The 27,295-nt window shown below is 34.4% G+C and overlaps 1 protein-coding gene across 1 annotated transcript in view; it reads left to right on the top strand.

Moving 5' to 3' along the window:
* The window catches only part of LOC104522944 (CUB and sushi domain-containing protein 3), a gene marked incomplete at its 3' end in the record, with an annotated part of 213,163 nt that overhangs the window by 131,574 nt on the left and 54,294 nt on the right, over positions 1 to 27,295 (top strand). Inside the window, exons 18-21 of the mRNA XM_010165366.2 lie at positions 5,995 to 6,186; positions 11,855 to 11,993; positions 14,683 to 14,870; positions 20,597 to 20,791. Of these exons, the coding sequence (XP_010163668.2) occupies positions 5,995 to 6,186; positions 11,855 to 11,993; positions 14,683 to 14,870; positions 20,597 to 20,791 (714 nt within the window). The remainder of the gene's footprint in view (positions 1 to 5,994; positions 6,187 to 11,854; positions 11,994 to 14,682; positions 14,871 to 20,596; positions 20,792 to 27,295) is intronic.

Raw genomic sequence — 27,295 nt, 5'->3', positions numbered from 1 at the left:
AATGGGATAACTAACTCTCCAGGGTAAGAATTGCTTGTGCCTGTGCATTGGAATATGTTTTCTGAATTGTTCGTCTCGTATTTAAAGCCTACTTTAGAGAATATTTTGTATGGATATCTGAGATACTAAATTTCATTTCTGGGTTCTTCAGCCATTTCTATATTAGCAAGTAACATAGACTAAGAGGAGCTGATATATAGATTGAAACAGCTGGTACTGAAACAGTACTGGCAGCACTGTTCACATTCAGAGATACTCTTAGGTCAGAGTTGTTCTACTGTAGTTCAGAAATGTATCTTCCAGTTTAGTTTCATCCAAAAGGAATCAATTTATGTGCTCCAAAACCATGCCTCAATGTAAAACAAAACTCCATTTGGAGTTTTATTTCATAAACACACTCAGCTCTAAAATGTGAAATGCTGAAGTTGAAACACTTTCTGCCACCCTGACCATGTAGAAAGACATACAAGCTCTGTGTGTTGGAGAATCATAGAATCATAGAATGGTATGGGTTGGAAAGGACCTTAAAGATCACTTAGTTCCAACCCCCTGCCATCAGCAGGGACACCTTCCACTAGATCAGATTGCTCATCCTACCTGGCCTTGAACACTTCTGGGGAGGGGGCATCTACAACTTCTCTGGGCAACCTGTTCCAGTGTCCGACCACCCTCACAGTGAAGAATTTCTTCCTAATATCTAATCTAAACCTACCCTCTTCCAGTTTGAAGCCATTACCCCTTGTTCTATCACTACCTGTCCTTGTAAAAAGTCCCTCCCCAGCTTTCTTGTAGGCCCCTTCAGGTACTGGAAGGCTGCTATAAGGTCTCCCCCAATCCTTCTCTTTTCCAGGCTAAACAGCCCCAACTGTCTCAGCCTGTCCTCCTAGGAGAGGTGCTCCAGCCCTCAGATCATCCTCATGGCCCTTCTCTGGACTTGCTCCAGTAGGTCCATGTCCTTCTTATGTTGGGGACCCAAGAACTGAATGCAGTACTCCAGGTGGAGTCTCATGAAAGCAGAGTAGAGGAACAGAAACACCTCCCTTGACCTGCTGGCCACACTTTTCTTGATGCAGCCCACGATACAGTTGGCCTTCTGGGCTGCAAGCGCACATTGGCAGCTCATGTTGAGCTTCCCATCCACCATTAACCCCTGATAATCCATCCACTAATCTCTCACCTGTTTAACAGTTTGAGCATTGAGTCCCATTCATTCCCATCCTTAAGCTGGAATTCTTGGTCAAAAACTGTCTCTCCGAGCTCTTAATCTAGCTCTAACCATTTGACTGATTGCAATGTAATTTTTCCGAACTAGCACTGCCCAGAGAAAGAATAAAATAGGTTTCTGAATTTTTCTGTCTTCATTAGGAAAAAAAAAAGTTCTCAGATGATCACACACTTGTTTATGCTACATGCAGTCATTCTTCTACCTGCCATGCTGTGCATACTAGGTAATAGACACTTTCTGGAGTTTGTCTTTTTCCCATTTATAATGTAGTTTATAGCAGTTTAATCAATTACATTTACAAGTCATACCTCACTAGTTATTTCAGACAATGTGACCATAAGGTAAGTATTTTCTTAACTCTAAAGTTGATGTATTCTTTTCTTACCTTATCTATCCATTTTAATATGTCACAAAGAACTTTAGAGCCTATACATGAATTTATGGGGAATTGTGTTAGACTGCTCCATTTATTTTGCAGAAAGCTCTCAAGACAGCACTGCAGGTATGATAGAAAAGTTATAAGGGACTTAATAATTCCTGAGCTTTTTGTTTGCTCCACAAATTTTCATGGGGAATGATGAAGGTAGTGATTGAGGTCCCTGAATATATAATAGGAAAAAAACTCAGAATATACACTTCATAAGTAAAACAGTATAGATACTTCAAAGAGAGACAAAAAAATAGGCTGAAGGTAGATATTGAAAAGGAATATTCAAAAATAAACAGAATAAAGAGGCAAACAGAATTGAGAATGCAGTACAGAGCACACCCTATCAAGACAGTTATTATGGAGATCCTCTCTGAAATCAAAGAAACACAGTTTTTAACAGTAGTAATGATGGGCTAGAGTCAGGCACGTGAAACAAAAACTGAGGAGTAGAGCAGACATTACAGAAGCTGTGATTAAGAAATTCCATTTAAATATACAGTTAACATGTTATTAGCTCTCAAGAAATGCATTGGTTCTATAATTATATACAGTACTGAGATGTTTCCTTCTTACATCATTATTTTTTAACCTTGCCTCAAAAAAAAAATATTTCTCTATTTGAGGATTCTTACTGCGACAATTTGATTTATAAAAAAAAAATAAAAAAAAATCCATCTCCCTTTTGAGGCAAATATATGATGTCAAGTAAGGCAAAATAAAATTTATTATAACAAATTTATTCTTAAGCTAGAGGTTACATGTCTAATATAAATTATTCATACAGGATTTTTATCTCAGTGGAAAAAAATTTGATGTATCAGGAAAATGTTTCCTTCCATTTTGTCACATGAGAATGTTAAACGTCTAAAACAGAGGTAGTTGTTTCTCCCTTTTGATATTAACTGTAGAGGGAATCTGGGAAACAAGCCTATCGGTAAGACACCTAACATTCACATGGCCAGAAGTGAGTTAAATGAGTCCCACTCCTAATTAAGCAAGTTGAATTTAGATACATGCTTACAAAGACATATATGTGGTTTTCAGAAAGAGTATAAAAGAATAATTTACAATGCTTTAATCTCACTATAAGTGAGGAACTGTGTTTGGATACCTTCTTCTAGTGTATTCTTTTTAAAATGAATTAGAAGGAAAAAAAATAAAATGGAAATGGTCTTTTTTAAGAATTCTGTAATGCTCAGTTGTTTTCACAACAAAATACGGGAACAGCAAAGGAAAATAAATAAACAAACAAACAAATAAACCTCTACCACACTTTATTTATATATAAGCCTCTACCACCATTTGAAATGACAATCAAATTAAAATTATAGTGGAAATTTTGGATCTAAATCTGTTAGTTACATTTGTTGAAATGGTCTGTAGAGGTATGTGTATATTTTGAAATGGAGGTGAGATATACAAAACAAATTAGAGTGCTTGCTCTCAACAACAGCAACAATATATTGGAGATTTTAATATAGACATAAATTAAGAATTTAGAGCAAGAAATAGGTCAAAAACTTACCTATATTTGACTTGTCAATTATGCATATTTATCCAAGTTTTTTACCTATATTTACCCAATCACATTCCCAAAGACCATGGGACAAATTATGCTAACTATTCTAAGTTAGTAACTTTGTCATCATTATCACTCTCATTATCCTAATGATGGAATTGAAGCTAATGTCACACAACTGTCTGAATAAATAAATATCATGTAGTAACAGTATTATAGAGGTTTTCCTCTCTTAAGAAGCCTCATTAAAGTAGCAGTTTAACAGAGAACATAGAAGAAAAATTTCCCACAGATTTTAGACAAATCAAACCAAAATGGTTATTTATTTATGAGAAAGTAAAAATAAATATATAATTTCATGAATCCTAGTGTTTTTAATGGCATGCTGGGTTCTTTCCCTTTCTTACATTTTATTAATTGAGAATACATTAATTTATTTTTTTATCAGCCTGTTCAGAATTTCTGTATGATATTCATGGTTGGTTCTAAAAGAGTAGCTCACCGTGTCTGTCACATTGTTTCATAAATCCTTCAATTAGAATTGATACTCTTAATTGAAAATTGCTGAACAAACTCTCTTTGCAAATTGCTGAACAAACTCTGAAAAATGAGAATTGGACTTCTAGAGACTGAGTACTTAAATCCTAAAATCCAGACTTAGTAGCGAGTTATCTGCTTTCACTGTGGGAGCAGAGAACCTGTCTTTTGTATTCTAGTGCTGTAATGCAAAATTCAGTCTTAAAGCAATGCTTTATTTTTAAATGAAGACTGTGTATTTTTAACACAAACTTGCAAAGTTGAAAAATAGTCATAGAATAGTTTAGGTTGGAAAGGAGCTCTGGAGACCTCTAGTCCAACTCCCTGGTTGCAGAAGAGTCAAACAGGTCAGTCTGCTTAGGGCTTTGAATATCTCCAAGGTTGAAGATAACACAGCCTTCTGGAAAATTTTTTCTGGTGTTTGACCACCCTTGTAGTGAACCAGTTTTTTCTTTTGTGCAGTTGGAATTTTACTTGTTGCAACTTCTGAATGCTTTGTGCTCTTGCTGCACACTTCCAAGAATAATTTTTTATCTTCTCTATTCCTTTTCTGCAAAGCCACTTTCCAGCACTTTTTTTTTCTTGGGATTGATTTGTCCCAGATTTAAGGTTTTGCATTTCCTTTCTCGAACTTAATGAAGTTTCTTTCAGGCCTTTTCTCCAGCCTACTGAGATCTCCCTAAATAGCATCATTGCACTAGAGCCTATCAACTGATCCTCTAGTGTTTGTAAACTTGCCAAGTTTCCTTGGTCCCATTGTCCCCATCTTTAATGAAGGTGTTGCACAATATTGAAGTCAACATCCACCCTGGAGGGACATTGCTGATAACCAGCTCCTGCCTGGGTTTTGGATTGTGGGCACTCTTTGAGCCTGGCAGACCATCCTGTTTTCTATCCATTTCATATTCCCCTTATACATTCCATGTTTCACCTCTTGGGATTCAGAGCCAAAAGAGAAAGAAGTAGGTTGAACAAACATGCAAGTATGCAAGAAGGCTATTACATATGGCAAATAAGGAAAAGCTTATCAGTTTGGCATATATATCCTATATTATAAGTTAATTTCCATCATTATTACTAAATTGTATCAGGAATTCCAGGTAGACCTGGGTAGCCCTTTATCTTATTTTTCAGCCATATACAATTATTTTCCAGAATTATACAATCTAGTAAGAACACTGTGATATACAGCTAATAGCAAATTTTATAGCAACCATTTTATCTCTTGGGCACTTCAAGACTGATTACAAATTTTGTGTAAGTATCAGCCCCCATTCTTCTAGAATCGATTTCAGCATGTTTTACATAAGGCCATTGTTTATGGCCAGGGCAAGATTTGAGGCAAATAGTATTTAGATGGACAGAACACAGTGTCTCTCCTACATGATCTGCTCTGACTGGCCAACACTAATCAAAAGATACAATAGGTTCTCTGTTCTCAACAGGGAGGAATGCAGATTAATATATGACTGATTTTACTAGTTGCTTCAGTCTAAGTTTATCTTAAGAATTTCTTTTTTACTTCTGACCTGTGTTAACATTATGAACCTTTTCATATTTGATGAAGTTTCACTCCTGTGTGATCTAGCTCCAGTATCTTTTTCTCTTGCATTTATAGCTATATCTTTACTATTTATATCTATATATTTATATCTTAGTATTTAATATCTGTATTTATGCATTATACGTAGCTGTATATTCTTTCAGACTAAATCCATGTGTATTTTTTTGTGTAGGTGATTTCTTTAGTATTATTACAAAAGCCTAGCATGGTAGATATGTCATGTGCAAGGGTATAGGTATGAGTGATCAGTGAAATTCACTTCCAAATTTGCTACTAAATGTTACACCGTACATATGTTTAAGAACTATAGAATTGTGGAGCATTGAAGATGTATACAAACATAGCTTATTGGACAGCCTGAGGCTCTTAATCCATTCTTTCCATTATTTGTATTAAAAATTCCTCTAAGTTAGAAGTGCTGAGTGTCTAGGGTACTAGAATATCTCCTACTTTCCTTATTGCATATTGCAATGTTCCACAGATTTTTGTCAAAAAAAAGAAAAAAAAAAAAATTAGACTCTTTGAATAATTAAAGCAGGTGGCAAAAAATAATCCTATAAAAGCAGCAGATTGTTCGATGATTTATCAAAATTTTAGAACCTAGTAGGAAAATTTTGTATTTGCAGAGCTTCCTGATTAGAAAAATGTAATGGGGCAAAAATTGATTGAAAAGCTAACTTTAAAAAAAAAAATAAATTGTTTTTTACCTTCTCTGCTAGGTTCTGTAGCTACTGCCTGCCGTGACCCTGGCGTCCCCATGAATGGAACAAGAAATGGAGATGGAAGAGAACCTGGAGACACTGTCATTTTTCAGTGTGACCCTGGCTATGAACTGCAAGGCGATGAGAGAATAACCTGCATTCAAGTAGAAAATCGGTACTTCTGGCAGCCCAACCCACCAGTCTGTATAGGTATGCAGAAAAAAAAAAAAAATCAAATAATGCTTTCCTAAATTATGAAATTCTGGTGTAATGAATCACACTGCTCTAGGAACCTTCTCTGAAGAACAAATGCATACAGGTACTGCACGTCTGATAAATTATGCAGTATAAAGTTCCAATGGATATTACCAAAATCTTTCCTCTATAGTTGTTAGTATAATAGTTCTTATCCTTTCCCTCTCAAGGCCATATCATTTATGATTTTATGATTTTTGATAGAGAAATCAAGAAAGTCAGTGTCAATGGCACTATTAGTTTTGCCTTAAAATTTAACAATGGTGATAACTGTGGAGGATTTGGTTAAAGTTCATATGCCTCTATTTACAAAATATCACAGAGATGACCTAGTAAATTTATAGATCAGATAAAATTATGCAGGGGCTAAAGCAGGATGCAACAGGAAAGAATGAGAAGATGGTAGCCTAATTTCTCTGGCAGTCTTCATTATTTTAGAAAGAACAAAATTATCATTAGTAAAAAATATAACATACATTTTTTTTCTGGAAATATTGTCTCAGTCTCTCATGCTCTTCTGATTAACATAGCTCATATTAAATTGGTTTTGAAAACATTTAACTCGGTTAACTGAATCATGATGGAAAGTACTAAGAAATTACAAAATCTCAAGTAGATAGTAGCCTTCCAGTAATCTTTTCAGAGGCAATCCTAATCACTATTATTATTGATCTAGAAAATATCTAAACTATCACTTCTAAAACCTGATGATATTGAGTTGATGATATTATTACATAGATTAAATGTCCTTAGTATGTGTGTAAATATACATGCGCTTGTTTTCTTAACTACATGTATCCATTTACCTAATACTTGTAATTTCCATACTTTATGCACAAACACTTGCTGTACATAGAGTAGCAAAAATGCTTATTATGATGATTTATTGGCCAAATATCAGGCATGAAGTTGTTTTATATTGATTTCCTATAATGAAACATTTTTTTGGGAATATGAGCTGCTAATAGACTGAAGTAGAGTGTGCAAACCTTGGCTTGGAGCCCAAGGATTTCAAAACTGTTGTCGTTCAGTTCACTCTGAAGTTCATAAAATTTTTTCCAAACTTGTAATATGTTCACTTACATTGTTTCCAAGCCTGTAAACCAAAACTGTACAAGGCTTACTCTTCACATAACTTCAACATCATCATGGTTTATCAAAGTCTTAGAAAAAATAAACATAATTTTGATGGAAAATGAGAGTCAGGGATAATTCCTAAGGTGTATTGTTGTGGCATGTTCTAGATTTATTTTGTTAGTTCTTTACACTTCAAAGTATCTTCTTGAACTTCCTAATTATTAATGCTCAAAACTAGGTAAATGTACTTGTTAATTGTTCTTACCCGTGGGACTGGCTTGGCTGTTTAGATTCCTTCAGTCTTGCTTGTAACACACTTTTAAGAATATCTTCATTTTAAAGGTAATAACAATGGGAAAATTACAAAGAGCTAAATATTGATTCAACTAGTTGAATGAATGATGAAAATTAAAGATTCTTCTACACTGAAGGTATTCTGACAAAGTATAAATGTGAGAATATGTCTCTACCAGAAGACCGTCCTTTGCCTTATGCCTATAGTGCTCAAAATATTGAGGTGTTTTCCATTCCAAAGAATTCCCAGATCCAATCTTGTTTAGATAACAAAATCTTAAGTGATTGTATTCGCTTAGTTTGCTCAGGGGTAACATTAAATTACTGACATACAAAATGTCATTTTAAGATTCAGTTTTACTATGCATTTATTTGAAGTAAGGACTGTCTTGCAGAAGTTTCAGACTTTTTTCAGAAATTTTAGGTCTTTAAAAAAAAAAAAGGGCCTGGGTTTTGTTTGTTTCTATTGTTTTGTTTTAAGCAAGGTCTTGATTTCCATTTTTATATCTATGGAAAAGGTTTTTGGAAACAGTGAATTCCAATGATGCTTTCCTCAAAATGAGATCTATATGACACTAATGCAAAGGAAAATTTCAACACTTATTTCATATTTAATTACACTTATTTAAATATATATTCAGACTAGATAGAAGGAAGACATTTTTTATGATGAGTGTGGTGAAGCATTGCAACAGGTTGTCCAGAGATGTTTTAGATGTCCAGTGCCTAGAAACAATCAAGGTCAGGCTGAACAGGGCTCTGAGCAACCTGATCTAGTTGACGATATCCCTGCTCACTGCAGGGGAGTTGTACTCGATGACCTTTAAAGGTCCCTTCCAACCCAAGTAATTCATGATTTTATGACTCTCTGATTCTCTATGTAATATCTCCTATTAAAAAAAAAAAAAAAAAAAAAAAAAAAAGTAAAACGAAAAAAGAAACCATTCATTCTGTTTCTTTTGTTAAAATATAATTCAGTGAATAAATAAATAAATGAACCCATACAGTTCTGGAATAGTGCTTTGTTGCCTTCTAGAATAATTAAATTGCTTTTAGATTAAAAAAAAACCCAAACAACCAAACAAACCAAAACCAAACAAAAACTCCCCCACAAAAAAACCCCCAAAACCAAACAATCTATACTTACTCACATAGAAACAATGAATGCTAAGATCATCATACAGACAGACTGTCTGGCATAGTGCTTGCTTACCACTGTGTCTACATAGGCATTTATAAAGACAGGTTGACATAACCTGCATCTAGTTATTATGTAATACATTAAAAATACGTTTTTCATAGTGTATTGACATTTACCTTTCTTTCTAGGTGGGCTATTACATTTGTTCAATCTTAGGTATTGTGTCTAATACTACAAAAGATAGGTGTCCTTTAAACTGTATTTTCAGAGCTGGTCTGCCCTTAGTTTAAAACAAAGTTATGACACTTAACATTGCACACATTAAATTCAGAAAATCTGAAACACACAAGAATTTAATTGAAGAACATGGAAAAAGAAAGTCTTTAAACAACTTTAGAGAAGATAGTAAATTGGAAAAGGCAACATGATCTAATAACATCTTTCATTAGGTAAAGTTGACTTTCACAGTTTACTATCTAATGAATTAAAAAATAATCTAAAACTGTTGTATCTGAAGAAAATTCTGCTTGGAAGATATTTTACAAAGTTGAAGATTAATAGGCTTTTTTACTACTGTTAAATGTATAGCTTGACAGAAAATACTTTTTGGCTATCCAACTTTGTGTACTTTCCACTTATTCCCTGAAGAGTCTTTTTGATTATGGAGTAGACCTTTGAAAGGATTAAAGGAAAGAACCAGTCACACTGTAAACAGAAAAAGTAACTGCTAATGTATGTAAATAAAAAAGTAAGTAAATAAGAAAGAAGCTACTAATATGCAAATGTTCTGTCAGTGAACTTAACAGAGAACTAAACTAAATCAAGACCATATCAGGAATGCAGACATTGGCAGAAATAGTCTGGAACAAGGACTTAACATCTTTGTATCATCATATATAAGTTCAGGGCGCCTCAGAAAATATCATCAGACTGATAACAGTTTAGGGGCTATTTCAGTGAAGTTTGGTTACAGTGAATAACCTTAATGTCTTATTTGGTACTCTGCATTTTCATTCTGCAAATAGTGCAGCCTTAACCATTGAGGTACTTCAAAAGCATGAATGTACAGGGTTACACTGAAGGGTACTAGTTCCAGGTGATGAGCAGCCTTTACGTTCCATACATCATCACGGTTCAAGACTCTTTTGCACTCTTTTTTAGTTCAGCAAGATAGAAAGTTACAGTGACCTCTTTTACACTTAAAGGAAGCATATTGTTTTGTAATAATTTCATCTTATTTTGTTTCAGATTTGTAACAAAAGAATATTAAATAAAAGATGCTTCTGATTATAAACAATACCAATTTTAATCTCGTGAAGACAGAGAAATTGCATTATTATTATTATCCTTATTGTAAAACTAAGTAAATGTTTTATACTAAATAAAAATTCTCCAGCCTGTTCCCTTGTAGCTAATGCAACTTTCTCTAGCAACTGAAAACCTCTGAGAAAATACTGTCATGATAAAACTTGTATTTGGTGATTGATAAGAGAAGCAAAAAAAAAAAATAAAAAATTATATCTGGAAAAATTATTCTATGCATTTGCTAGTACTATTGATTTGTAATATTTATGTTTCCCTAGAACAAAGTGGTGTTTCAGCCTCTAACTGCATTTTACACAAAATGGTGGTTTTGAAATTCATTATCACTTACAGTACCAAAGTATAATAGAAAATTCTAATTTTATTTTTGGCTTTGAGGTAATTTAACTATCCATTGCTCCCTTTTGATATAAGAAAAATATGTAAAATGTAGAGAGACTATACTCATATGTATTGTTACTGTGGATACAATAATCTACTTAAGTTTCCTACTTGCACTACCTGAATTCTTAAATGACTTGTGATTTATTTATTGTAACATTAGAAAACAGTGTGTATATTTCCTAATCAGTTGATTTGTATTGGTACATATCACGTTGATCTGTACAGATCATATGGAGTGCCATCACACAGCACACACAGGACAACCAGGTGATTAGGCCCAGTCAGTATGGATTTATGAAAGGCAGATCCATCTATGACAAGGTGACCCACTTAGTGGGTGAAGGAAAGGCTGTGGATGTTGTCTACCTGAACTTTAGTAGTCTTTGACACAGTTTCCCACAGCATTCTCCTACAGAAACTGGCTGCTTGTGGCTTGGATGTGCATACTCTTTGCTGGGTAAAAATCTTTGTGGATGACCAAGCCCAAAGATTTATGGTAAATTGAGGTAAATCCAGTTGGCGGCCGGTCACAAGTAATGTTCTCCAGGGCTCAGTAGTGGGGCCAGTTCTGTTTAATATCTTTATCAATGATCTGGACGACAGCATCGAGTGCACCCTCCGTAAGTTTGCAGATGACACCAAGTTGGGCAGGAGCATTGATCTGCTTGAGGGTAGGAAGGCTCTGCAGAGGGATCTGGACAGGCTGAATCAATAGGCTGAGGCCAATTGTATGAGGTTGAACAAGACCAAGTGCCGAGTCCCACACTTGGGTCACAACAACCTCATGCAACACTACAGGCTTGGGAAAGATGGCTGGAAAGCTGCCTGTTGGAAAAGGACCTGGGGATGTTGGACAATAGGAGGCTGACTATGAGCTGACAGTGTGCTCAGGTGGCCAAGAAGGCCAATACCATCCTGGCTTGTATCAGAAATAACGTGGCCAGCAGGACTAGGGAAGTGATAGTGCCCCTGTACTCGGCACAGGTGAGGCCACATTTTTATTATACATTTACATTTCTGGGCCACAAACATACAACATTTAGGGACCTCAAAATGACACAGAGAAATGTGTTTGTTCTGTGCTCCACATGCTTGGAAGTTTTTTCCATCTGCAGCAAGTGCATTTTTCAAGTTCACAATATTTTCAAGAAAGCCTTGACATAATGTTATGCAAGCAAATAAAAGGACACAGAATTCAAAAACAAGTGCTTCAGTAGTATTAGTATTTGTCTCAGAAGAAGTGTGAATGCATTTTTTGTTTCTATTAAAGATTTGTAAATACTTCAGTTGTTTCTTGTTTAACTTTTGGAGGACATTAAATGTCAGTGAACAGATTGCTGGTACTTGCTACTTTCTTTCTTGCTCTTACCTTCTTTCCTCAATTCCAATTATTTTTATTCACAGCTCCCTGTGGAGGAAACTTGACTGGCTCATCAGGCTTTATTCTTTCACCAAACTTCCCTCATCCTTATCCCCACAGCAGAGACTGTGACTGGACTATCACTGTTAATAATGATTATGTTATATCATTAGCATTTATCAGGTAAACTACTTGCTCATGATTTTTAAAGTAGTTTTTGTAACTTTATTATTGGCAGTTGTTCAGAGCTTTGTAAGGTAACATATGTATACTTAATATAACCGTCAAAGTGATTAGTAATTCTTGTCTTTGTTAATAGTCATAACAAATACATTAGTGTTCAATACATATAGAGTTGGAGCTTGGGAGCCCATCACTCCTGTTCAATTAAAAGCAATCTCAGTTTACACCAACTAACATGGAGGTGGATGGTGCTCAATTTACCAAGATCGTCTTCCTGAGAAGGCAGCATGGAGTAACTCACTGAACTGTCCCCAACCCAGGATAGTCTTTAATGTTGAAGCCTATTGATACATCATATTTTATATGAGACACTCACCGGCTATTTAAGTAAAATTTCAAAAGTAGTCTTTAGGCCGTATCATAACAGGATATGGCCTGTTTTTCCTGTTATTTAATGGAATTGTTCTAACATTTTCCTTTATCACAGTGCAAGATTAAATTGATCTTAATAGAATCCACAGAGGAACTTTTGCTGTCTGCACTGTATGTAACCCATGGAGTTATATATGCGTATTATATGTGAAAAATATGCATCCCAACTAGGGCATATGGTGGTGTCACAAAAAAGTTAAAAATTGTACATGTAATCTCCCATCAAATTTAAATCCTTCTTATGCTGAATGTTTATAATAGTAGTCTTAGTGTTCTCATCAGTGATAATGTGATGACTTTTTTAGTGATGTAGGTCATATAGTTGTCTGTTCTCCATGTTCAGTGATATAGTATGTGTTTTGAAGAATTCTTTCCAAGCAAATTAATCACTTGATTCTATTTACATAACTAACAATTTAACTCTTTTGTTGGTGATTTCAGAATGCTTTAATTGCTAAGCATCTTTCTACTGTGCAGTAACACTTCTTTTTTTTTTTTTTTTTTTTTTTTTTTTTTTGGTTTGGTGAAATGTGAGTTCCAAATATTTACAAATATTCAGCTCTTTATATTGATTATATAGATACAAGAGATCCTCCATCTTAGAATAGAACAACTATCTTACAGTGTGACTCAGTATAGTATATGAACAGATTATAGATCCCAAATAGTGCAAAGTTGTTCTTAAAATGTGGAAAATTTCTATGATTCTTGACAGAAGCTGACAAACTTAGTCTTGTTCAAAGTAGATTACATACTTAACCAAGACTTGTTTCACTTATGACACACAGACTGTTCTAAAGTAAGAAAAGACCTTTCCTGGATAAACCAAACTCTGGATACTCCAATGAGTACTGTTAAATATGCTTTTGAGTGGGACTTACTTCAGCTAACCCTTTTAAACTCAAGACAAACTATGGCACTTTAAAGATCGAAGCTGTTGACATTTGACCAGCGTGGCCAGCAGGTCAAGGGAGGTGATTCTACCCCTCTAATCCACTCTTTTGAGACTCCACCTGGAGTACTCTGTCCAGTTCTGGGGCCCCCAACATAAGAAGGACATGGACCTACTAGTGCGAGTCCAGAGGAGGGCCATGAGGATAATCAGAGGGCTGGAGCACTTCTATGAGGACAGACTGAAACAGTTGGGGCTGTTCAGCCTGGAGAAAAGAAGGCTCCAGGGAGACCTTACAGCGGCCTTCCAGTACCTAAAGGGGCCTACAAGAAAGCTGGGGAGGGACTTTTTACAAGGACAGGTAGTGATGGAAAAAGGGGTAATGGCTTAAAACTGGAAGAGGGTAGATTTAGATTAGATATTAGGAACAAATTCTTCACTGTGAGGGTGGTCAGACACTGGAACAGGTTGCCCAGAGAAGTTGTGGATGCTCCCTCCCTGAAAGTGTTCAGGGCCAGGTTATTCTTGGCTGTGTGGGTGGTCAGAGACTGGAACAGGTTGCCCAGAGAAGTTGTAGATGCCCCCTCCCTGGAAGTGTTTAAGGCCAGGCTGGTTGAGGCTTTGAGCAACCTGTTCTAGTGGAAGGTGTCCCTGCTGATGGCACGGAGGTTGGAACTAGATGATCTTTAAGGTCGCTTCCAACCCAAACCATTCTATGATTCTATGACTTTTGCATTTCTTTTGTAAGGAAATATTTTTTTAAATAAAGAACTACTGTAGTTATATAATCATAAAAAAAAATAAATTTTAAAAATTAACTAGAATTAAATTCAAAATAAAAGATGAGGTTTCAACACTACACCTTTTCATTTAAAATTATTATAGGCAAAATGATTCTTGCTCTTAACAGTTACTAGATCATTTCCTGGCTGTTTGAAAATCTTCAGCCTGACTGGAAGCTGTGTGTACTCTACTGTGCAGCTGACTGCTTTATACCATAAAGCATTTCTGCCAAGGGTTCCAGTAGATCTAAGTTGTTTATTTATCTAAAGCTTTAGAAATATTGTTATTATTTTTTTTTTCTATTTAAAAAGTTTACTTTTATTTTTCTGGCTAGCAGCAAAATACTGTTTCTAAGCAGAGAACTGATTAATATAGTATTTCTGTTGCTTTCTAATAAAATACTTCTACAAACCATTATTCTGACAGTGGAGAGGTTTTTTTTTCCTTGTATGAAAACAGTGATAGTAAACTTTTATTAAAGCTAATAACAGTGAAAATGTTAGGCGAAACATATTCCGATAATATTTCTCTTATATCTTATAAATATTTATTTTTTTTGTTGTTGTTGTTTTTGTCCTACAGTTTCAGTATAGAACCAAATTATGATTTTCTTTATATCTATGATGGGCCAGATGGTAATAGCCCACTGATTGGGAGCTTTCAAGATAGCAAGCTGCCAGAGAGGATAGAAAGCAGTTCAAATACCATGCATCTGGCTTTTCGGAGTGATGGGTCTGTTAGTTTTACTGGATTCCACCTAGAGTACAAAGGTAAATAAAATATTTTTTTCTTTTCTATTAAAAAAGTTCAACACATGAGAGTGTAAATTTTAATCTGTTTTAATTTCTTATAGTTTTCTACTTAGTAATATTTTGGTTTTGCCTAAGAGTATGACAATGTGCATTATCTATACATACGAAATATAAGGGTACTAATTTAAGATAAAGCTTCTAGTATGATTTAATTTAGCTGATACATGATAACACTAAATACATGGTTCTAAAGAAAAAAATCAGACAAGAGTTTACATATTTCAAAAATAATGATGCAGTGACAAAACTTAACAGCATATATACATGTTTTTTTTCCAGAATATAATTTATTTTTGTTTTTTCTTTACATAGTAGGGCATGTTGGCATATGTGCATTTAAGATCCTGTAAGATGAAATGATGTGCTAGAATCTAGGAAACTGAAAGAGAATGAGAATGAAAAAATATTTTGGCTAGACCTTTGTAGGATAGGCCATGGCAGAGCTGTCTACTTGTCTCAGACATCTATCTGAGGTCTTAACACAGTAAACAAGAAAATACAAGTTGTAAAATTCATAATCAATAGGAGCTTTCATGACTGCCTCTACATGGCTCAAGAAATATAAATATTTGATACTAAATGAATATGAAAATATTCTGTAAAGACATGCTTGGATTTACCATGGGGAATTACCATTGGGGCTGTTCACCCTGGAAAAGAGAAGGCTCCGGGGAGATCTTATAGCGACCTTCCAGTACCTAAAGGGGGGCTACAAGAAACCTAGGAAGGGACTTTTCATAAGGGCAGTTAATGATAGAACAAGGGGAAATGCTTTAAGCTGAAAGAGAGTAAGTTTAGATTAGATATTAGGAAGAAATTTTTCACTGTGAGGGTGGTCAGACACTGGAACAGGTTGCCCAAGGAAGTTGTGGATGACCCCTCCCTGGAAGTGTTTAAGGCCAGGCTGGTTGAGGCTTTGAGCAACCTGGTCTAGTGGAAGGTGTCCCTGCTGATGGCAGGGGGGTTGGAACTAGATGATGTTTAAGGTCCCTTCCAACCCAAACCATTCTATGATTCTATGAATTATGGCTAACCCACATATCACTGTCTATGAGCACATGAAAGGCTATGTGGGCAAGGGGAGAGTAGTAGATATTGAATGCCCTGACTTCAGAAAAACCTTTGACACACTCTCCTCCAATATCCTGAGAGCCCAATTTGATGAGATATGGACTGGATAAATGGATGATAACATGTGTGGAAAATTGGATTGATTTCTGAGCTCAGACTTTTGGCTAGTATTCATTGTGATTAATAATGTGGGCAGTATTCTCTTTATTGATGACCTGTCTGATGGGACAGAGCAAGTTGGTGGACCATATCAGTTTGGGGGGAAATGTCAGTACTCTGGAAGGTAGCATTGCTGCTCAAAGGGATCTTCTGAGGATGGAGAATCAGGCTGACAGGAGCCTTTGACAAAGGCAAATGCAAAATCCTGCATATTTGATGGAATAACCTCACGCAACAATAAAGGCTAGGGACTGACTAGATAGGGCAAAGCTCTGCAGAAAAGGATCTGGGGGGCCTTTTGTACAAATTGACCATGAATCAACACTGTGTCCTTGTGGTAAAGAAGGCCAGCAGCCTTCTGGGCTGAGTGGAAGACTGGAAACAAGAGTGGAATCAGCAGGTCCAGGCAAGCAATTCTTCCCTCTGGATCTTCTGAGATCACACCTGGAATACACTTAAGGGCTCACTAATGCTGGAATAATTTTGACACGTAGAAGTAAGTCCAGTTCAATGGAGAGTCACCAAGATGATTAGAAGATGGAGCATATAACGTACAAAGAGAGGCTAAGGGAACTAGGTTTGCTTCAAGTGCCTAATGAGTGTATAGAAAAGACAGAGCCAGACTCTCTCAGGGGCACATAGCAATAAGGTGAGAGATAATGGGCACAAGTTGCAACAAGTGAAATTTCAATTAGATATTAAGAAAATACTACTCTGAGGGTAGTCAAACACTGGAACTGGTTGGCCTGAGAACATGTCATCTGAATCCTTTGAAATACAACTGGACTGGACAAAGGCCTGAGCAAACTAATCAAATTGGCCCTGCTTTGCATGGTGATTGTGCTACATCTCTTCCAACCTAAATTGTTCTGATTTGTACTTAACTTTTTCACACAGATTGTAGCAGCTGCAGTTGTGTCATACATGTATGCTAATCTTATTTTAAGTGGCAGTAATACTCAAGTTGTACTTCATTGACAAGTCATATTTTTCAGGTACAAATATCAGACTGACCCATGTCCGCGGTCTGGTGTGTAATCATGTTTCTGATTGGGTTTTGTTCTTTCCTTCCTCACTCCCTCCCTTAATTTATATTTTATAATTGAGGAGCAGCTTATTAGTTCTAATAAGTGCTCTGGAGAATAATTATGGGATGTTTGCTGTAGTTAGGTAAGTCCGTAATGTTCTCTCTGAGCAGCTTGTTATGGTTTTGTTCTCTTTGAGACTTAGGGATGGAGTAGTAAGTCATCAAGTTCTGGACAAAGCACCTGCTTCTCTTGGCTTACGATGTTGTTTTCCATGCATTGAGATACTAGTTTTCTAGAGGGTTTTGGCATCATTACCATATGTTAGCCAACAGAGACTTCCTTGTTGAACTTGACATTGCAGCAACACATATCACTACCTGTTTTCAGCCTGCATTTCAGAAGCCTTAATTGATCTGCTGGTATGCCTAAGTTATCAGAGAAGTAATTGCTGGTTTTCTTGAAGCTTGTTTCAAAATGTTATTATGGGCAAAAGAATTTACACCTACTATGCACAGCCAAGAATAAAATTCTACTGTAATTCAATTTTTAACTGTCTAATGAAACAATAATTTTAGGCCTAATTATTACAGAAAATAATTTAAAAAATACTACTACAGAAAAAGTCTTCATAAGACAACTAAAATTGTAGCACATACACTCTCCAGCATTTTTTCTGATGTTCTGCTAAGCCTGCCACTGCGCTTCTGTGTTTTCAGCTTAATGACATTAGCATTCTTGGGAAAGAAAAGGGAAGGGCTACAGGAGTCATCAATGCCTCGAGTTCTTCAACTGGAGCAATATGACATTGATGGTGAAGGACTTTTCATCCTGTCTCCTGGGAGCACTTGTATTTTATTTTATAAATTTGATATTACTGTTGTCTTTGCTCTTTTTTTTCACTGGGTCTCAGCTAAACCTCATGAACCCTTTTGCCACATTTGACTTCTTTCTTCATGTATTATAGCATTTTATACTGACTTTCTTTACAAGTTCACTTAGCAGCTACTTCAGATTTGCATAAGGAGTTTGAAGGTGCTAAGTATTTCAGGCTTTATTTTTCAGAATAGTTATTAAGAAACTGTATTTCTATAGTGACATTGTTACTGTTTAATCAGCAACTTCAGGAGTCTGTCACAACTGACTGTACCTTTGAGGAAAAGAAAATTACAGGGCTGTAATTTTTGCCTAGAGAAAATTTGTACTGTGACAGATCATGTCTTTCCTGAGTTATTGATTTATGCACCAGACATAAAAGATTACTTTATCTTCTGCTCTCTTTAATTTCTCATGTAGTACTAATCTCTACTTTATTCAAGAATTATTCAAGAATAATGCTAGATTTATGAAACGCGGATTTCTTATCATAAACTCAAGAATGGTGATCTCACAATATCAGTTGTGTATCAGTACAAATATGTCAACATCAGTAAGAAGAAAAAATAATGTTTTCTTGCTATTGTCAAAATGTTAGTTATAATCCTAAATTAAATGAGGGGTGGTTTTGTTTTTGGGGGTTTTTTTTTGTTTGTTTCTTTGGTTTTTTGTTTGTTTGTTTGTTTTTTTAATTATTATTTGAGAATTTGGATTTGAAAGAATTTGCCCTAAGGACTGCCAGACATCTCAAGTGACAGTGTGGTTGTCTTACATAATAATTATTAATATCTATGTGACATCTTAGACTTTCTAGTAAATTGTATCTTTTAACTTTTGACCCAAATTTTCAAATATGAATGTTACAAAAGTTTTAGCCTTTCTTTTTTAACGTCACACTGTATTTTGAAGTCTCACCATTCAGAACATGAGAGAGATGTTACAGGCACCACACTACAGCTACCTAAATTAATAAATATATCAAATAGCTGTTCTTAATAAATAAATATGTGATGTAATTATTACTTGTTTTTGTACTGTTTTTCATATCAGAAGTATGCTCTGTAGATTAGATATGCAAATCCTAAGAAATTGTTCACCACATAAGGAGATCTTCACTTTATTTTAGAAGATGTTGAAATTTCAAAGTTGAAATTTCAAAATAATTATTCTGTGTTTCTCTCTTCAAATGTAAATGTACTATCGTGGTTTTGCAATGTAATTCTTTCCTCTCATAAATACTATATCATAAAAATGGCCTTGGGGATCAAACCAACAATCTTCTTAGTTCATTAACTTGTCTCTAGTAGTGACCAATAGCTGATATGTGGCTAAACTATATAAAAATTAAATATATAAAAATTTTTCCCTATTATCTCTAAGTTTTCAGAAACTTCAGCTTAGGTACTGCCAGAATCAGATAAAGTGTCTTTGTATTTAAAGCTCTTAAATATCCTTCCAGAAATTTCAAAGCTCATATAGTCTTTTGGCAACTGTACCTACCTGTAGCAGAAAGTTCCACGGTGCAGATATGTCTGGTAAAAAACCCCCTTCTTTAGTGTATTACAAAGTTGGCACTGGTCTTGCAGAAAGTATATTCCCTATTAATCTTCTCCACAACACCCTTAAATAGTAAAGAGGAAAATCTGAAATTTCTGTCTTCTACTTGATAAAATAAATTACTCCAAACTCCATCCTGTAGACCATTAAATCATCTGCTTCATTCCAGTTTCTACAATTTCCCCATATGTTTACTTTTTTTTTCCTTAATGGAAAATTAATGGCAATTTCCATTTCAAAAATGTTTACATTTTCCCACCTTCTGCATAGTAATGTTGTTAATCAGAAATTTTGAATGGTTATTTTTATGCAGTTTGTTATGTCTTGGGTATTAAACACATTAGTATTCACATTATAGAAGGAAAAGAAAAGCAAAGCAAAGAACATATGCATATGTTAAAATTAGTTTCAGTATTTTAAAACAAGTAGCTATAAATAACAAAAAAAATGATATAAATTTAAGAAATATGTTCATGCTTTGGCCTCCAGTGAGGAAAAAAAAAGCTATATGAAAATACACTGATATATCATATGCATGCATCTAGATAGTCACTTGGTGTTTATTAATTTTGAAAAAAAGTCTTGTTTGCTTTTTTCCTTTAAAATTTTATAAAAAACTACTTACATTCGTTTCCTCCACTTACCAGTTTTCAGACCACAAATTTTAAAATTAGATTGTCTTTTATCTACTGGAACAGTGTCCATAAATCTAACTATATCACTGGCCACAGTGAGCTCTGGAAAAATACTTCTCATAATGGAGCTCTATAGGAATTATCTAGAAAAAATATAGGTGACATGGTTTAGTAATTTGTACAGTCTTTAAAATGAAGGACAGAGAACATTTGATGTAGAATGGAAGGACTCTTTAAAAAAAAAATATATATATATATATGTCTACATGGTGCTCAAATAAGACCTTCAGAGAACTCCAGAAAATATTTGTAATGTTTTATATTATATTCAGAATTATGTTTGCATTTGTTTCCTGTATAGCAAAGCTTCGTGAGTCTTGCTTTGATCCTGGAAATATAATGAATGGAACAAGACTTGGAATGGATTATAAACTGGGGTCAACTGTCACATATTACTGCGATGCAGGTTATGTTCTTCAAGGATATTCTACATTAACATGTATCATGGGAGATGATGGAAGACCTGGATGGAACAGAGCACTGCCTAGTTGTCATGGTAAGAACAGTTTTTAATTTATTGCTGCTGTTATTATTCTTGCTTTGTCATATGGAAGAAACAGGTACAAAATTAGAAGAAGCAATTTTAATAAACTTCTGTTGTAGGACAAAGCCCTTTTCAATGATATATTTAATAAAAATAACATTCAATAGCTTAGGCTAAATATTGTTTCTAGATTTTAATAACATTGGATAAACAGTGCTACAAGTTATTATTGCAAGTAGAATTTAATAATAGTGTCGTCGTCTATACCAACCTGCATTCTTGAATTAGCAAATTTACAGCACAGTATAGAGATATATACCATATATATGTATTTGAATAGAGCTTTAAGTATACTCTAGATGTCACAATATGTATTTATTTCTTCTTGTTATTACTGGTAACCTGTTGGACATGTAGTCTCTGGAAAAAATCAGTCTGGAAATGCACCAAAGATCCAACTATTCAAACTTTTATGGATATGAAGAACTCCACTCATTTCAGAAATCTCCTGACTTTAGCTATATTACCACTGACTATCTCAAATGTAAGCATTTTCTGATTTAAACTCTAAGCAAAGATTCAATTTTTATTTTACTGATTTGGTGTTAATTCTTACCAGCAATTGATAGCCACTTCAGAAATAAAAGAATATTCTTTTCACATATCCTGTAAGATTAAGCACAAAACCTCTCCCATGTATCCAGATATTAATAAACAGAAACATACTAAATTATAAAATTAACATTTACTTTATAAGTGAAAATAAAATCTCCTCATTATCATGTTAGTTTCAATTCCTTTTCATAATTTGACGACAAGAAAGCTGATAAATCTGTTTCCAATTTGAATATGTTTATTTATTTTAAATAGAATACGGATTTTCTTTGTTGCATACTTAAATTTCTATTGCAAAGTGTATGTTGGAGTACCCAAAAAAAAAAAAAAAAAAAAAAAGTCGACTATAAAGAATAATCAATATTACAACCATTCAAAGAGCTTTAGTATTTTAATTATCCGCTAAAACCATTGTAGCACTGAACACCAAAATTCAGTGGCATCAAATTGGAAAATCTGCCCTATCAAACTTCTGAAAATTGTTCAAACTTTTAGACTATGTGCAATGGAAGTCAAAAGTTTCTTCCTCATTTTTAAATAAGATATCAATGTTGTTTTCTAGAGAGGAGTCAGTGAGGAAGGTTTTTGTTTATTAGAGGAGAAAGGTTTCTTTCTTCTGGAAAGTCTCTTTCGTGGGTAATGAAAGATAAAGAATTTCTTTATCAGTGATGCAATAATTATGTCTATTCATGCCACTTAGAATCTACTTAGCAATCTTCCAGTGGTATCTATTTTAACATTCACAAAAGGGAGAGCGTTTTTCTTGGAAGGACTGCCTTTTTAATAAAAGGACAAAACAATTAGGTAGTGGATATCTATCACTGATTCTAACTGGATCATTTCTTTCGTGGATGAAAAAGACATTATTTCAAAGATGACAAACCCCACACTTCTTTAGGATATGATGTCACAGAGCAGACATATTTATACTGCTTTTTCCTCCAGTTCAGAGTCAATAATGGTTTGTAGATATGTTGCTGGGATATATTACAGTATATTTTTACTATGTAATCAGTGCTTTCTACTTTTGTGGGATTTAGCTCAAGAAAAAATGGACGTTTATATAGCTGTGAGAGAGATGATATAGTTTGATTGGCTTTCACTTGCATGGAGCTGGCAGAAACCATTTGAGAGCTGAATTTTGCTTCCTGACCACCAGTCTCACCTATGTAAAAATTTTGCTTAGTAGGGAAATGAAATGCCACCATTCTGCCCGTTGTATTTTTGAAACTCCATTGAAACAGAAAGTGTTACAATGAAATGTGGTACACAATACAGCTCAGTATATATATATGTATTTTAATTTTCTTATTTATTTTGAAGAAAAAAAATGAGAACCTAAGCCTCCTTTACACTTTTAATATTTTGACCTGATGCTTTAGATATGAAGTAAAAAATTTTTTTTTAAAAAGTCGCCTATCAAACTTTTACATTTTTAATATCAATTTAGAATACAGTTTCTTCTGTTAAATTCATATGAGCCATAATTAGCCATACAGCTTTATAGGGGGGAGTGAGGCATCTCAGAATATGGTAAAGAGAAATATTGCAATTGAGTATTCTCATTTTGCTCATGTTTGGGGCTAAATAGGTCAGAGGAGAGGAAGGGAGAGCTTTCAACACTCCACATGGCTCTCTGGGCTCAAGGGACATGCTTTACAATGTATAGAGTTGGTCTTGTAAAGAGTATGATTTAAAGAACATAGAAAAGCTTTTTCTCTTCTATGAGAATTTATGTCACTAATACTTGATCATTTCCATTAAATAAAGTGATTAGATAAATAACAGAGGTAGCATGAGAGTGAAACTGATAAAGGGTTCCAAAGTCAGACCCTATTAAGTAGAAACTCTTCTTGTTGCAATTAATATGGATATTTTCACTGAATAGTGGAATCTCAGTAGAAGAGGATAAAATATAATCTCTATACCCATTCTGAATAATGTGACATAACTTAAGTCATACTCCTTAGAGGCGGTAGATGAGTTTGAATTACCTGTGTAGAGAAAGGAGGTATGGGTCTTATTTCTTCTAGAGTCTAGCCTTTTAGATAAAATGTGGGCAAAAATGCATTCTAAATTCAGAATTAAAAAGAAAATGAAGGCCATGACTCTGTTATATTGGAAGGGCAACCATTTTGGATGGCTTTCAGCATTCTCTGAAAATGTCTAGTACATCAAAGCCTATAGGAAATCTTTGTTGAGGAACACTGATGTTCTGGGTCTAGTCAGGCATCAGCATGAACTGGCTGATGAATTGCACAGTCTGTCAAAACTTGCTTTCCTGAGAATGTGCAAAATTAGAAAATATGACTGTCTACAGACCCTAAAAGCCAATAACTGATGATTTTGAAGTTATATAAAAGCTGAGTAGAAGCTTTTGGGGTCATAGAGGACTAGTTTTCCAAAATCTATTCAGTGCATGAAGCTGATGTTTTTGCAATTGTACCTTTATGCACCAAAGAATTTTTTATGACCTAGTCCTATGTGCATTAGGCATGACTTCCATTTGGTTGAAATCATTATTCAAAATGACCTTGAGCCTCTCTAATAAGTGTGGGAATTGAACCAAATCATTGGCTTCATTCTTTTATGAACACATGCAAAAATTATCCAGGCTAATATGCTAAGCTATTTGGCATTTCATGGTGGATGTTAAGAACAGGATGTAATTAACATATGCAGATGCAATATTACTATGACAGAGATCATGATTAATGGTTTCTCTTAGCTTCACCAACTATAGTTAATTTTAAATTTTTGGTAGCAAACGGTAATTGTTTACAGAATAACAAAAAGCCTTGTAGTAGGAAACCACATTTATGACTGAGTGTAAAAACCTTGTTCTTACCAGAAGCAATAATTTATTGATCACTTAAAAGTACTGCTGTTTCTTTATAGTCTGTTGTTTAATCCTTGGAAATATTTGAATCCCAGCTTCAAAATATCTCCATCTGAAAGATATATCTAACAAACTCAGATATTGTAATGAACTGCCTGTGATTTGTTTGTTTTATTGGTTTTGGTGGGGTTTTTTTGGTAGCAAAAGATCAGTATTCAGAATATTCAAATGTACTGTTTTTCTTTTTTAAAAATAAAACCAAAAAAAGTCCTGGGATTGCTCACAGTGCAATTCCATACCATAATAATTAAAAGCAACAAAAACATTCTTAATTACAATTGCAAGTAGAAATCTTAATTCCCAGTTTATGTGCATAATATGTACTATAGCTGTGGTAGTTTAGTGGTTAAAGACCATGCTAAAAAACAAATGCATATGCATTTATGAAGAAGGAGGGAGGACCTTGAACTGCATGCCCACTCCTCTGTAGTATGACCTGGGAGATAATTCACATTATTAGGAGCTGGAAAAAGGGGTGCCTGAAGCTTCATTTTCTCACAATCGTTTTCCTGAAAATTAAATGTCAGAGAAAGTACCTGTTCTTTGTTTTGGTTGAGAGTAGCTCTTTATTTAATTTGTTGTAATTAATACTTTTCTATATGATTTTTTGTTTGTTTGTTTGTTTGTTTCTATCTGTATTAACTTACCACAGCTATTTGAAGTGGCTTAGATCAGATCTGAAAACTTTTAGGATGGAACACTTCACAGAAAAGCTTAATCTTACTATTTATTATTTTGTAATAAATTAAATTTTGACAGCTTTTTCATCAATCATTCAATATTGATTAGTTAATCAGGGGCTTTCTAGGCCACATTTTTATGTACTTTTTACATAGCGAAGCTATGATTTTGATGTGGTCATTGCACACTGGTGTGGTCTCATGAAACCATGACTTTAGTCAGACAGTTTTTTAGATGTTAAATCATAGTCAGACTGAATACTATTACAAATTGCAAGGAAAAAAAAAAAAAGAAAACAATAATTTTCGGCATTATTGACAATATTATAAAAAAAAATTTAGGATGTTCTTGTCATAGGCAAACATATAAGTCTAGAAGAAGATAAAAGACTGAGGCACATTAGGCTAAAATACTTTCTTAATTGATTTTTATTTAGGCTAGTTAGGTAAAGACAAAATTTAATTTCTAGGTAATTTCATTTACAATTCTTAAAAATGCTCAAGTATATTAAAAGAACAATCACATATAACTGGTATATTATAGTCTATTTTATACCTGTAAGAATCAAGGCTTTTTTTATTTTATAATATTTTGTATTTAAAGGTTTTGATCAAAGCAATTGGAACTTTCATTAACAGTTTTGTCCCATTCTGCATTTTTGGAATACAAATGTAGAATGCTTGATTCCTATATTCCTAAATTCTCAACTAACATGTATAAGCAATTAAAAAGAAGATTTTGAAAAGCGCAAAACAGCTGCTAGAAGCCTACCATTCATTAACGTCCATCTGTGGTATTTAACATTTTCAACTTTATTAAAAAAAAGAACCAAACAAAATAAATTTCCAGACAAAACTGCTTGTTTTTAATAGGCAGAACATTTCGAATGTATAGTTAAAATGTAATTGAGAGCAGGATCACATTTTATTAAAGGGATACTGTAAATGGATGGCAGTAACCATATTTTGGTTTGGCTATAGTTACTGCTCATTAATTATTTTTGCTAAAATCACTTTTAATAATTTCATTAATTGCCCGTGCGAGTCTGATATTTCATAGAATCATAGAATGGTTTGGGTTGGAAGGGAACTTAAAGATCATCTAGTTCCACCCCCCCTGCCATCAGCAGGGACACCTTCCACTAGACCAGGTTGCTCAAAGCCTCATCCAACCTGGCCTTAAACACTTCCAGGGAGGGGTCATCCACAACTTCTCTGGGCAACCTGTTCCAGTGTCTGACCACCCTCACAGTGAAGAACTTCTTCCTAATATCTAATCTAAACCTACTCTCTTTCAGTTTAAAGCCATTTCCCTTTGTTTTGTCATTAACTACCCTTATGAAAAGTCCTTCCCCAGGAAATTTGCTTTTGCAGGTCTCTCCAAGAGGCCTCAATGTCATTAATTTGCTTTAAAATAATGTCACTGTGGCAGATACTTCAGTCTGCAGGAAATGCATTGTCTTCATACTTTGGAGGTGGGCAAAGGTTTAAATGAGATAGTAAAGGAGAAGCAGAGATACAGTGAGTCTCCAAAGCCAGGATGGCTTATAATCACTAAAGAAGAATTTTTGCAAAATCTGAAATTAATTCTCACAAGTCTGGTGTCTATTATTCACATGTTAGAAAAAGCCTTAGCCAGAAATTGAGGATGACATGAATTTAAATGGTTGGTATTTATGGTATAACGAGTAGACAAAGACAATGAGAGGTATTGTGCACTGGAGTGCAAAGGCCAAGCGTAGTCAACATTCCATTAAGGTAGTAAAAGTACTAAAAGCATTAAAACACATGGAAGAGGTGGCATAGGTGATGCTGCAGTTGTAGTCATCCATTTACCTCCTCTTGAATCATAACACTTTAATTTAAATGAAATTTATCCTTACTAATTTTACATTTGAATTATGACCAGCTAAATAGCATTGCAGAGTGAAATTCATTAGTTGCTGTGAACATGTGAACAAGTTATACCACCTTCTTGGATTTTCAATATTGAGGGGTTCTGACTAGATATTTCACTATCTACTTCTGAAACATTTCTTAAATGAGCATTCATACAAGATATAATTTATTTTTTCTCATATTGTGCACTTTTATAATGAACTGTCATTCTTGCACAACCTCTTTGGGTAGGTAAAGGATTCAAATTCATGACATTTACACTATAAAACAAGAAGACAAGATTGATGCTGTTATTTTAAAACTACCCAATGGTTCCCTTAAATCTTTATAAATAAAATCTGTAAAACCAGTAGTGGGGGCAAAAAAAGGAAAGCCATAGTCCCTTGGAGTCTCTGTGTTTATGATACTATGCAATGTCACCAA

Source organism: Antrostomus carolinensis, unplaced genomic scaffold (assembly GCF_000700745.2).
Source record: "Antrostomus carolinensis isolate BGI_N321 unplaced genomic scaffold, ASM70074v2 scaffold253, whole genome shotgun sequence".
Lineage (NCBI taxonomy): Eukaryota > Metazoa > Chordata > Aves > Caprimulgiformes > Caprimulgidae > Antrostomus > Antrostomus carolinensis.
The sequence above is the reverse complement of the archived record's forward strand: the minus strand, read 5'-3'. Positions and strand labels throughout refer to the sequence as shown.